The sequence below is a fragment of the Nanorana parkeri genome, unplaced genomic scaffold, assembly GCF_000935625.1.
Source record: "Nanorana parkeri isolate BGI_ZX_2015 unplaced genomic scaffold, ASM93562v1 scaffold845, whole genome shotgun sequence".
Classification (NCBI taxonomy): domain Eukaryota; kingdom Metazoa; phylum Chordata; class Amphibia; order Anura; family Dicroglossidae; genus Nanorana; species Nanorana parkeri.
The window spans coordinates 414,923-429,039 of NW_017307113.1; the positions used below are offsets into that span (position 1 = coordinate 414,923).

General features: G+C 42.5%; 1 protein-coding gene across 1 annotated transcript in view; it reads left to right on the plus strand.

Moving 5' to 3' along the window:
- Window positions 1-335: 335 nt before the first annotated feature.
- The window catches only part of CACNA1B (calcium voltage-gated channel subunit alpha1 B), a 221,697-nt gene continuing 207,915 nt past the window's right edge, over window positions 336-14,117 (plus strand). Inside the window, exons 1-2 of the mRNA XM_018565415.1 lie at window positions 336-617; window positions 3,510-3,615. Of these exons, the coding sequence (XP_018420917.1) occupies window positions 358-617; window positions 3,510-3,615 (366 nt within the window). The 5' untranslated portion in view covers window positions 336-357. The remainder of the gene's footprint in view (window positions 618-3,509; window positions 3,616-14,117) is intronic.

A 14,117-nucleotide genomic window follows, 5' to 3' on the forward strand; every position in this document is an offset into this window, starting at 1 on the left:
AGGGAGGGCAATCCCACTGGACAAGGAGGCATCAGGCAGGGGACTGGCACAGGGCACTCTGGGTACCCAGCTACAACTTACATTGTCTGCCTGCAGCTGGCATTGCAATTTTTTTTTCTTGGTTGCTCCCAGGATTACTGATATTTTTGTGCAGTGATTGAGAAAGAGGTGGAGGAGGAGAGCATTTCTTGAAGATTCCAGCTGGGCTGCATTCAGCGGGGAGCTTGTTTCGCTCAGCAGTGATTGCCTCTCATGAAAGCCAGCAAAGTGTGAGGGGCTTTGCATGGGGATGTGTCTACACCCCCCAACCTTGGCTGCCACTTTGGATTCTAACGCTTGCCTCTGTCGATTTGTAGAATGGCACGGTTTGGAGACGACCTGCCCACCCGCTATGGAACTGGGGTGCCAGCGGGAGCTGGGCGAGGGAGCAGCCGGCAAGGTGGCCCCCCGCCCGGGCAAAGGATGTACAAGCAGTCCATGGCACAGCGGGCGAGGACCATGGCACTGTACAACCCCATCCCTGTCAAACAGAACTGCTTCACCCTCAACAGATCGCTGTTCATCTTCAGTGAGGACAATGTCATCCGCAAGTATGCCAAGAGGATCACAGAGTGGCCATATCCTTCGAGAGGGGCATAGCTGGGGGTGCGGGGGGCTTCCTGGGGGGATGTGCATGTGTGTCTTAATGCATATTATAATATCTTTATGCCTATCTATCTACCTGCCTATCTTTCTTTTTATCCATAATTCTGTTCATCGGTCATTTATTTTATTAATATATCTATATATCTAAATCATATATGTATCTTCTATATCTATCATCTCTGTAGCTATCTCATTTAACTCTCTGGTTACCATTAGAGGCCTGCTGTACCATATATGCTTCATGCTTCCATGGCCTGGAAGCGAAAGGGTTAAAAGGCACAATTGCCAGTATGGAGGTGCCATTGGGATTCAAAGTGCCCACCCCCACCCAATCCCTGGCAGTGCCAGCCTGGTGTAATGTGTCACACAGAGGATTCCCAGACATATATTGGGGTAGGGGTGGGGTGGGTGGTTCAGCTGGCATGTTGGTTGGTGGGAGGGTGAAAAGAGCATGCCAATGGTCTGGTACTTCCTGGGCTCCAGTGTTTGGGTGTATATAGTTGAGAATTGCCCCCTCTGAGCTGTGTTTGTTATGAAAGCCCACACCTATGGATTGGTGTGTGCGAGGCGTCAGGGCCTGCTGGAAGGATCCTAGCAACCCCTGTGTGTCACCATTCCTGGTTTGTGATGCACCAGCCATGGAAGAAGCAATGTTAGGCATATGCTGGGGTCATTCGGTGTGTACCAAGCCCACTGGTGGCCAGAAAACTCAGAGGAGGGGGGGTTGTAGTCTTCAGTTACTGGGGGGCTTTGATAACACCATCATATACCTTACCCATAGACCAGACATTGGCTGAAACTGATCTTGTGTGTGTGTGTGTGTGTGTGTGTGTTAAGTGAATCTTATAATGTTTAATGAATGTCTAGTTATGTGCATGTCAGTTTTAAGGTGTAGTCTATGTGATGCAGTGTTTTATGTATGTGTGTATAATGTATAATAGCCCATGTATAGCATATGATTCAATATAGTACTATTTATGGCACAGTGTATTTTTGTGTGCATTATTGTTTGTGCGTGACGTGTAGAAATAGTTGCAAATTACTGTGTAATACATACGTGTTTATTGTTTGTGTGTATATGTGTTACAAAATGACTGTATAATGTATATGTAATATGTTAGTCTGTTATATTTGTGACTTGTGCAGTGTGTGTAGTACGTACACTTGAGGGTCTAGTGTATATGTAATAGGTGGTATTTAATGTATATAATAGTTTATTGTGAAGTGTGTGTGTGTGACATGTAGGATTCAGTGTGTAGTATGTATGATTACATGTGCATGGCTTATTGTGTATGTGTCAGTGTGTGTGTGTGTGTGTGTGTGTGTGTGTGTGTGCCTGCCGGTGTGCAGTGTATGCTGGGGGTGGGGTGTTGGGTGTGCATGCACTGTGTATGTGGAGCTGCACTGTTCTTTCTGTACAAGCAGGGGAATATCTGACAGTGTATCACTGCCTCTTGTCATCTTCCTAACTGCTCACTCTGTATACTGTGCAGTCTAAACCTCATACAGCCATGGTGGATCATCGTGTGAGGTATCCATGGCCATTATTAGCTGCTAGTGCAAACTGCTGCACCTGTTCCATGTTGGATGATATCTTATGAAGGGGATCAAGCCTCATTTAAAACTGGCATACTTAGGTGACAGCAAGATAAAACATTTCACTGATATTCCAAATTCTAAATTCCACTAACTTAAACTGCAATATACCCACAAATAGTCCCTGTATGTACAACATATACTCAGAGGCTACCAAAGGCTACTAAAGGCTTCCCATCATCTCTAGTCATTTAACAAAGGAAGGGCACAGAAGATGTGCAAAGTGCAGCAACCTTTAGCAACCAAATGTTGCCTTTCAATAAACTGTGAAAGATCATCCCAGATTGATTGCTGTGGGCTCCTGTGTTTTGCACATTACGTTTTACCTTGTGTTTTGCACATTACATTTTACAGTTAAGCAGAACCCCCCAGCTGGCAGGTTTTTTCATAGGTAATATAAAGTAGATAAAATAGGTAATAAATAGATATTGCATCACATTGACCCCAAAGCCCCAAAATGTGACTTGTGTCTCATTCAAACATGCTCAGCTCACAATCACACCCTATAGATTGCTTTTAATAATGTGTTTAAAGATAGACAAAAAAATACATTAATGCTCACCAATTCAAATCTTATGTATATTAGATTCTGCTTTCCCTTTTTAAATAGTAAGAATGAGTAAGTTCTTCCCTGTGTAGATAATTAAGGATGTATTTTATTAATAATATACAGAGATCGCCTTCGGTGACCGGTGACACAGTTGTTTGTTGCTAAGTAACTTCTATATTGCCGACCTGAAGAGGGTAAAGTCCAAGCAGATCACAAAAAATGCTCTCCTATGTAAGGGGGGGACAAGTGTTTAATCAAAACAGTTTTCCTTTGCTGTGTATAACTGCAGTACATTGTTGTCATGTTTATAAACCTTGTTTTGCTTTTATATTATGAAACTTTTGCATTTTAAAATAATTTTTCAAAATCGTAATTGACAAATATTTTCTCTGTCAAGAGCTTTAATATCTTAAAAATCTAAGATAAGGATAACAAAAACAAATACAGCTTTGTCTGTTTTTTTTTAAACCACTTAAAACGGCAAAGCTAAGCCCAATATTTGATATATTCTCACCTAGAGATGAACATTATTTCCCATGTACAAACAAATCAGACTATTAGGAGTGAAGGTTCTATACCATTCAAACACGCAGCATTTACAATGTATGTTTTAAAGTATCTTTTGCTCTATAGTATGACATTTGTTTATAGAATTGTAGAAATTAATGTTTGACAATGTATCCAATTTACAGACATTGATTTCCTTAACAATGCTTACTCCATTTGAATATATGATCTTAGCCACCATTATTGCCAACTGTATTGTGTTGGCGCTGGAGCAGCATTTGCCAGAACATGACAAGACAGACATGTCAGAGAGACTGGTAAGTTACATTCTCTTTGGTTACTGAAATCACCTAAAAAATACAAAATGTATTAATATAAAGGGTATGTAAAATCTAATAATGAACTTCTCTTATTTGGTGCTTTTTTGTGTGTTATATACAGTATACACCATTAAAAACGATTTGCTATATCTGTTTGATAAGTAGAAAAATACCTGTTGATTCTGCCAGAAAAATTGTTTGCCGATTACTCCCTGCGCTGTATTTTTATCAGTTACATTGTTCCCAGTTATCTCTAAAGACTACAGAAACTCACTTCTCTATGGTATGGAGAAGGGTTTTTTTTGTAGAACTGTCCTTGGTGACAATGCTGATTCTTCATAGATACAGTACAGTGAGTAAGCGTTGTCACCATAGGACAGGAAGTGTGTTACTGGCAGGATCATCAGATGAATATGAAGTGATAAAAAAAACTGACAAAAGAAAACACATGCAGTCACTACATCTCAAGACTGTTGAGCTGCAGTAAATTAGATTTTGCTTTAAGTATGCTTTAACAGAGTTCAACTGATTCGGATTCTCATCTGGAAGCCTGGCTTTTCTGACACATGTGGCCTTGCAAACCGGGGGCAGTGAAATTATTAACTCAACCTGTTCTCTTATGGTTGTACAGCCTCTTGAGGTATACCTTTGACTGGTAGGAATTTGATAGGGCAGACACACTTGGTTACATGACTTTGGGGCTGGTTCACACCACATGCGTGTGTTAATCACACGGTTCCGTGTGATTACTGCACGCTACCACACAATTCACCTACCGTGGGTTAACCGTGCGGGAGGCGTGTTGCGTTGCCATTCATTTGAACGGCATACCAAATACATCTACTGCGCATAATGCGTTCAACTGTGCCGCAATGCATGGTACTGCAATGTCATGTGGTGTGATTGAATATAATAGTGAGTCCAAGGTATATCCCACGGCACTCCTGACCGGAAACAAACCCAAAACTCAGGTGGGTGCCGATGCGACCGCAGATGCCTCCGCCAATAGTACAAAATGGATAAATGGTCACTCGCACTCCAACTTGATGGAAAGTCAATACCTTTTATTGACTAGGATAGTGTCACATTTATAGCGACGTTTCGGAACCAAGTGGCTCCTTCTTCAGGCAAACATAAAGGGGTCTATTCTCTAAGCTGCCAAAGCTGAGCCGAGGTGAAAGCTGAAACTGAGCCGAGGTGAAAGCGAAGCTGGCCGGCCGACAGCATGCTTCTGGCAGCTTGGCGGAGCCTGCCGTCATCTCACGGCTGGCTCCGGCCACTTGCAGAGAGATCAGCGTCCCTGGTTACCAGGTAACCAGGGACACCATCTGTCATTACACACTAAGAACCCGGCGGGGCCGCTATGATACCACAACGGCCTCTCCAGGTTCTCAGTGTGTAATGATAGATGTCATCCCTGGTTACCTGGTGAAATAGCCAACAGGAATCTAGCTATGCATTGCTATTTTTTTTTTCTTTCTTTATTCTGACGGCAGCAGAACCGCGCAGCCAATAGAAAACAGTTGGGCGGAGCTAGCTGTCACTGCTAGCTCCGCCCAATCGTTTCCTATTTTATTTTTTCTACTTTAACTGTTTTTCTATTCTGCTCGGTACCACAGAGGTACCGGCCAGAATAGCCGAGCCGAATGCCGCTTCACTCACTGTAGTCCGGCATCTATGAGAATAGACCGAACAGCAGTGAGTAGCCTACCGGAGGATCGGCTGAGTCGAACTCTTTCTGCATTTCGGGCCTGCCGAACATGCTGAGCATGTTTGGCCGACCCGAGGCCAGCCGCAGCAAGTCGATGTACGGCTGATTTTAGTCGGTGTACGGCTGCCTTCGGGTCGGTTATTCAATCGGCTGCCTACGGCAGCTTTGTGAATAGACCTCAAAGTTTTTGATTTTGAAAATAGTGCACACACAATTTTTTTCAGCTGCACTGCGCCGCAACTTACAGTATTGCGGTACCGCGGGTTGTGATGCCGTCCAGCACATTGTGGGTGGGAGGAGTGTTTGGGGTGCCATGCAAATTAATGGTAACAGTCGGGTACCTGAAAAGCCTTTACAGGCATAAGACTTAATTCACACTTGCCATTGTTTTTCTTTTTTTAATGCAGAGGTATGTCTGCAAAATCTCTCAAGCCAAATGCTTTGTTTATGCTTCTAGATGCTAAAAATGATGCGTGTTTACATGCATCTTACCTTTGACAGTCCTTTAAAGCAGCCAATGAGATTTCAGCAAATAAATGCGCCTTGCGTTTACATGTGTTTCAGTGCGTTTAGAAGTTCAAATCAATTCCTGAGTGCAACTTAGCCAAACTGTCTGCAGATAAAAGCATCTAAACACAAGGTGTGAACAGAGCCATTGAAAATCATTATATACTATATATAGCAAGTTGTGAGTGAGCGTGGCTGTGGCTTTCCAGACCTCCCATCCAATCAGGTGGCCAAACGGGTGCACCCCTGCTGAAAGTGGTAAGGGACAGTTGAAGAGATGGAAATCCTGTGTATATATATGTATGTATGTGTACATATGTATATGTATGTATATATACATATATAGATATATATCTATATACACACACACACACACATTTAGAAACCATTTTAAATGCATATAAAACACATCTAAATCGCACCTAGTGTGAATGTAGCCTAAAAGCATAAAAGCACAAGATAAGCAATACATACTATAGTAAGTATATATAGTACAGGTAACAGCGATATACTCTTCATTCTAGAATCACTTTTGCTAGAAGGAAGAAGTTAATATACCATGTTTATTTAAGTAGCTTGGAACTTGTAGAATGTCTGATACTGTTTTTGACCTTTTTATATGTGGATACAAAAATTTTAGGATGACTATCTATGCACTGAAAATATCCAAAGGCCACTGTGTGTGTACTGAGGAATTCATTTTTAAAATGCAGCAATTGGTTCCTATTTAATTGATTTCTGTGCGATTACACAATTGTAAATCAATTAAATGGCCTCTGAATTAGAGGGAAAAGAGAAGTTAAAAAACTCCAAGGCTGCAATTGCTGACTACTCTTTATAAAGAATTTTGGATGCCTGCTTGCCAGACCAAGCCATCAACCTGGAACAAGTATCCAGATCCTGATTGGCTGTATTCCAAGTCAGTAACTGAGAAAGAATATTCAGAGACAGCCAGGCCACTAGCATTTCCAGAAGCAGGCCATGTGAGCCTATGTGTTTTTTTCAGTGCTGTTTCCTTTAAACAAAGATGGAAAAAATAATGTTTCTGTTACTGTTCCTGTGGAAAGTTATTTGCCATCACTAGGCAGATCCTTCCTTATCTGGTCTGGTGAAGTGAAGAGAGAACCTATGAAGATGGCAATATGGGAGCGGACTTGTTTTTTGCAGGCTCCATGGCTGTCATGCTCCCCTTCATCCAATAAGTACCTGGTCTGGAATGTCCATGCAGACAGTGTAGTGTCTGAGAACCTGCTTGTGCCAGGTCACTGAATCATTAAATAGTAAAGCAAGCATAAGGATGACAGCCATGAAAACAAGTCAGCAATACTCATATAGTCCTGATGGATTCCCTTTAAAGATTAACTCCACTTTTGTGGGTGATTAATGTACTTTGCAAGGATTTGAACACACTTAGTTGCAAATTCCTAGCTTTTTCTGCTCTGAAGTAAAAGCTCTTTGTTTCACCACATCCTTTCCAGACTGATTCCTAGATCTGGGGGGTCTGGTTCATTATAACCACCTGGTGCACTTTCAGTGAGGAAAGGTGCAGTGTCTGCATCCCTTTAGAAGTAGTTATACATTAGAGAGTATCTCACCAAAAATGAAATCCCTATTGCAGGGGATGCCTAAAATGTTACTTGTATCTTAGTGCAGACATCTGGAAAAATCTGTGAGCCAATCTCACAAACAAAATGAAAGAAATGGCATTTCTGGAGGAATTCCGTACACCAACGATGTATAGAACACCTCCAGGTTATCATATTGCATTAAATTGTTTGAATAGTTTTAGAAAAATACTGCAGCTGCAGATTGAAATGGGAAGGTAAGTTTTAACAACATAAAAATTACAGAATGGCTTATGTAGCAATTCCAAATGCTATACTGATTTTTTTAAGGAAAGTGGAGTTTTCCTTTAAGTAGAACTGTCCTTTGGTGACAATGCTGATTCTCCATAGATACAGTACAGTGAGTAAGCGTTACCATAGGACAGGAATATATGTCATCCTATGTGTATTGAGTTGTATGCAACATGTCTTATGTCTCTGCTAAAACTGCCTCTAGATAGGCAGAGCCAGCTGTCACTCACGCAGCTGGGCGGATCCAGACATAATTGTCGGGATACGCTTCAGCTGCGGCGTCTCAGTATACCGCGAGCTGTAGCTCGCGGTATACTGCGGAGTGTCAGTGTACCGCGAGCTGTAGCTCGCGGTATACTGAGCTTAGGGTGACAGGAGGACGCTAGCTTGTGTCTTCCCGCTCCCCAAAGGAAACTATGGGGAAAAGCCCTAACCCCATAGTTCTCCTTTAAAGAACTACAGGGAATGGATTACAGAAAAACAACCTGTACTGTAGTTCTTTTCTATTCCTGCAAAAACATGAAAATACCAGTTTCCTGTCTGTTCTGCTATCTTTCTTGCATCAATGCCTTGAGTCCCCGACCTGAAACAGGAAGACCTCCGTCTTTGCTCTCACTTTCCTTGCCTCCACACTTTCTCTGGGCATAGAGAATCGGAGGCTCAGCATAACAACCAGGCAAATAGCATTTACAGGAGGAGGTCAATCAATGACAGCCCGCTATTTCTCTCAATAGTTTAATACTTAAAGGGTTATTAAACCCTCCATGTTTTTGCATATATCTGCTGCTAGCAAGCAGTAGATATATGCAAAAAGTGTTTAAAAAAAAAGCTTTAAAAAGGGGTTTAAACTCACCTGTGTCTTCCCCGCGTGCTCCCCTCCGAAAATGTGAAAATTCTTGGGCGGCCGCAAAGCATCTTGGGGCGGGCGCATGTGAAGATCATAAAGGTAAGTATATGGACGCGTACACCCGCATGCAGACACCGTGAGACAGGAAGTGCCAGCAAGGACAGAGGAGTCAGCGCTGGATCGGAGACCCGCAGCACTGCTGGAGGGACAGATGAAAACATCAGGAAAGAAGGAGAAGATCGGATTAAGAAACATCATTTAAGGTAAGTGCTGACATTAACTTAGGGGGGAAGGAAAAAATCTTTGACTTTAATGTCACTTTAACTCCAGCCAAAATGTTGTTTTTCTATTTTTAAAGATGTGGGGAAGGATACGAACGTCTGTCAGGTTTTTGTTGCAGCCTGTGTCTCTGTGGAGATTTTGTCTCATTCTCTTCAGGACAGGAATTAATGGGAAATCTCTCCACAGAGAACACTTTTTAGTAGAGAGGGAAAGGGTAAGAACTGTTGACAATGCTTTTATTTCTGTCTGTGTGCCTTCCTTTCCTGGTGACTACCGCACCTCCCCATTTCTTGTATGGGTGTCACCGAGACAGGAAGTGAGGGAGAAACACCCCAATGGGGTCACAGTCATAAATAGTATCCTGACAAATATGTTTGACTTATCACCACTCTATCCAAAGCAATAAAAGAGGTATTTTGGGACTCGAGTTAGGATTTAATAATTTCTAAGATAAATGTAACTACATCTATCTTTATACTATCATGTCACATACTATCTGAAAGTTTGAATGAGGCTTACAGAGGAAGTGGCTGTTCTGTGAACTGATATAGTAGAAGAAGGTGGGGCTCACAGGAGGGAGAGAGCTCATGGGTTCCACCAGTGTGGTATTGTCACTGGCATTCTAAAGAGCAGGCAAGAGGTATGGCATCAGATTCTGGAAAGTGTTGTCACCCTGTGTTATTGAGCAGGTGTCAGCGCATCATTTTGCAAATCTTTTGGTGGGTAAAACTAATATAAACACATCAATCTTTGTAGCACATGCTTATTTCTTATACGTGTGCTTTAAATGTAGATGTAGCAGTCCACTTCAAGGGGAACCTCTTGTATCAGTGTCTGAATTGTACCAGGAACCATTGTACTCTTTTATGAAATACGTCTTATTTCAGCCCCAGTTTTATTGGTTCTTGTAAAACGTTACTATAAATATTGTATAAGAGGGACACATGCTACAGCGTGTGGCAGACAAAGCGGTCTGAACGTAAACCCTTCAGGTCAGCAGAAGGTTGGGCCTTGCTAAACATTTGAGGCGAAGTGCAACATGATTGTAATTTAAATGATAAGTGTACCTAACAACAAAGTACACTTATCCTTCAGGCCCCTTTAAGATGATATCACTATTTCCTCCCTGCCCCTGCACAAATGAAATCTTAACAAGTTTCAATGGGTCCGGCCTCCCCTGTTTGTTTACATCCTACAGCAGACGTCTGGTTAATCAACATTGACTTCTAAGTGGCGCATGTACCTCCGTTTCCCAGCTGGGACATGAGCTTCATAGAAGTCAATGGGGATGTACTGTACTGATGTGGTCAGGAGAAGCAGGATGTATACAAACAATGGAGGCCGGGGCCATCAGAACTTGGTAAGTATTCATCTGTGCAGGACGAAGGTTATTAAACCATGTTTTTGCATATATCTGCTGCTAGCAAGCAGTAGATATATGCAAAAAGTGTTTAAAAAAAAAGCTTTAAAAAGGGGTTTAAACTCACCTGTGTCTTCCCCGCGTGCTCCCCTCCGAAAATGTGAAAATTCTTGGGCGGCCGCAAAGCATCTTGGGGCGGGCGCATGTGAAGATCATAAAGGTAAGTATATGGACGCGTACACCCGCATGCAGACACCGTGAGACAGGAAGTGCCAGCAAGGACAGAGGAGTCAGCGCTGGATCGGAGACCCGCAGCACTGCTGGAGGGACAGATGAAAACATCAGGAAAGAAGGAGAAGATCGGATTAAGAAACATCATTTAAGGTAAGTGCTGACATTAACTTAGGGGGGAAGGAAAAAATCTTTGACTTTAATGTCACTTTAACTCCAGCCAAAATGTTGTTTTTCTATTTTTAAAGATGTGGGGAAGGATACGAACGTCTGTCAGGTTTTTGTTGCAGCCTGTGTCTCTGTGGAGATTTTGTCTCATTCTCTTCAGGACAGGAATTAATGGGAAATCTCTCCACAGAGAACACTTTTTAGTAGAGAGGGAAAGGGTAAGAACTGTTGACAATGCTTTTATTTCTGTCTGTGTGCCTTCCTTTCCTGGTGACTACCGCACCTCCCCATTTCTTGTATGGGTGTCACCGAGACAGGAAGTGAGGGAGAAACACCCCAATGGGGTCACAGTCATAAATAGTATCCTGACAAATATGTTTGACTTATCACCACTCTATCCAAAGCAATAAAAGAGGTATTTTGGGACTCGAGTTAGGATTTAATAATTTCTAAGATAAATGTAACTACATCTATCTTTATACTATCATGTCACATACTATCTGAAAGTTTGAATGAGGCTTACAGAGGAAGTGGCTGTTCTGTGAACTGATATAGTAGAAGAAGGTGGGGCTCACAGGAGGGAGAGAGCTCATGGGTTCCACCAGTGTGGTATTGTCACTGGCATTCTAAAGAGCAGGCAAGAGGTATGGCATCAGATTCTGGAAAGTGTTGTCACCCTGTGTTATTGAGCAGGTGTCAGCGCATCATTTTGCAAATCTTTTGGTGGGTAAAACTAATATAAACACATCAATCTTTGTAGCACATGCTTATTTCTTATACGTGTGCTTTAAATGTAGATGTAGCAGTCCACTTCAAGGGGAACCTCTTGTATCAGTGTCTGAATTGTACCAGGAACCATTGTACTCTTTTATGAAATACGTCTTATTTCAGCCCCAGTTTTATTGGTTCTTGTAAAACGTTACTATAAATATTGTATAAGAGGGACACATGCTACAGCGTGTGGCAGACAAAGCGGTCTGAACGTAAACCCTTCAGGTCAGCAGAAGGTTGGGCCTTGCTAAACATTTGAGGCGAAGTGCAACATGATTGTAATTTAAATGATAAGTGTACCTAACAACAAAGTACACTTATCCTTCAGGCCCCTTTAAGATGATATCACTATTTCCTCCCTGCCCCTGCACAAATGAAATCTTAACAAGTTTCAATGGGTCCGGCCTCCCCTGTTTGTTTACATCCTACAGCAGACGTCTGGTTAATCAACATTGACTTCTAAGTGGCGCATGTACCTCCGTTTCCCAGCTGGGACATGAGCTTCATAGAAGTCAATGGGGATGTACTGTACTGATGTGGTCAGGAGAAGCAGGATGTATACAAACAATGGAGGCCGGGGCCATCAGAACTTGGTAAGTATTCATCTGTGCAGGACGAGGGAGGGAGCGCTGACATCACCTTATAGGGGGCCAAAGGATAAGTGAACTTTGTTTTAAAGTGCACTTATTCTTTAACTTCTAAAGGTTTTACACTTAGGTCCAATTCTCATCTGTATATTTAAGGTGCATTAGAACTGGTCCTTGTTGGTGCATTTTTGACACAGAGCTCAAAAGGTAACACATGTAAAATGTGCCAAAATGCACAATGTGAATATATTTTCCTGCACATAAAAATATATTATTATGAAGCCCCCCTACAATCCACAACTCCAGCTCACATGTGCTCAGATTACCACCCACCAGAGTCATGTCAGAGGCAGGATCCTGGGTGGTGCGTCTGTGATTGTGCTGAACAATAAAGTTAATTTTACCCTTTGGAGGTGTACCCTTTGGAGTGCGGTTACAGTACTGCTCATAAAACATGGATTTTTCTTATCCTGTGAACACAGGGCAATGCTGGTTGCTATAACGCAGGTGACTAAGCAGCACGGCATCATTGGTTGTTATGGTGCAGATGGCTGTCTGTAGCATTGCATCCAATGACGCTGTGTGGCCTGGGAGCAGAACATACACAGGGCAAATGTGGACAGTGGCAGGGTAGGGAGCTCAGTAATAATGGCCTGTGATTTTATCAGACTCAGCCTAACTGTGCTGCACAGAGGTGGTCTCCTCAGTTGGCCTCATTAGCCATATGGCCCTTTGTAGACCCTTAGTGCCCAACCTGCAAACCTTTAGTATTTGTGTGGCCTTTTGGACCCTAGCAATCTTTATTGTGAGTGGTATTGATTTGTAAAGGGATAACAGCAATGATATACTAGCCTCATGTAACATGTCCCATTCTCCCCTAGTCTCCAACCTAACATGTAGCATGTCCGCAGTGTCTGGCCCTCATTTCCTCTAGTATATTTGCAGTATCTGACATTCCTTTCTAGCATTACATATACTGAATATTATGTGCGGCCCTACATTAGTAGTCAATGGAGGAGTGGTGCTTACATTGGTGATAAGTCTCCACATATCATTGAATCCAAGATATCAATTATAGCATTTTCTTAACAAGACTGTGTACTGGGACTTTTGTGTTACAGGACCCCGTAGCAGTCACAAGTACCCTTATCTATTGGCTCTTACATTGGTGGTCAGTAGAAAATGGCTCCCTTATATTGGTAACCAAAGGAGAAGTGGTGCTTACATTGGTGGCCAGTCTCCATATGTCATCAAATCCAAGATATCACTTATGGCATTTTCTTAACAAGACTGGAGGGGATGTAATAATGCAATACTTTTTTTAGAAGTATAGTGGCTTGTCAGTCATCACCTAGCCACACCTTGTCTCGCCCACTGCTTTCTGCATGGACAGCACTGTCTCCGTTGCTGAAACCCTTCCATTTTGAGCTGCAGTGACCTGGAGGGGGAGTGTGTGAGATGCAAATTAAGGAGGATAGGGCTAAGTGACCGAATTTAAAGGAAGTTCTTTGTTTACTTGATGAAGCCTGCGTACTACATGGTGTCTGGATTTGGGACTTGTTTAGACTGTCCTACAGGAGCTTTAGTTATACTTTAACTATCTCCTCATCTATGTTTTGGCTTTAGATACACCTTAACAGTGCGGCTCACCTATTCATATGCATTTTGCTACGTAAAAATGCATTTCAAGTAGAAATCCCATGGGGCTGGTTTATATACTGTATATGCACTGCTGTTTTATGTGAAAGGCGTAGGGAAACTATATGGGCCCATTCACACATACACGGGTGCCTCAACATATGCATTGCATGCACATGGAACAGTATTAATCAGGCTGGTCTAAAAAAACTTTTTCTATTAATAGTTGATAAAAGTGAGCAGCCCCCACACTGCAAAGGTTAAGTGCTCATTTGTGTCTAGGTTAAAAAGAAAAGTTATACTCACCAGATGCTCTGAGCCGGCTTCTTCTTAGACAGGTCCTTCCAGCATTTCTCCTCCCCCTCCTCTGCAGTGGTCTAACATCCCTTAAATCATCACGTTCTATACACAGCGTATAGACGTGCAGACGCTGAAGGAGATTCCAATGCTGCTGCTGGGGAAGAGTAGACAGGCTGGAGGAAGCATATGGCAGCTGGCCGACTGGGAGCTGCAAGTGAGTATAACTTTGTTATTTTTGTCC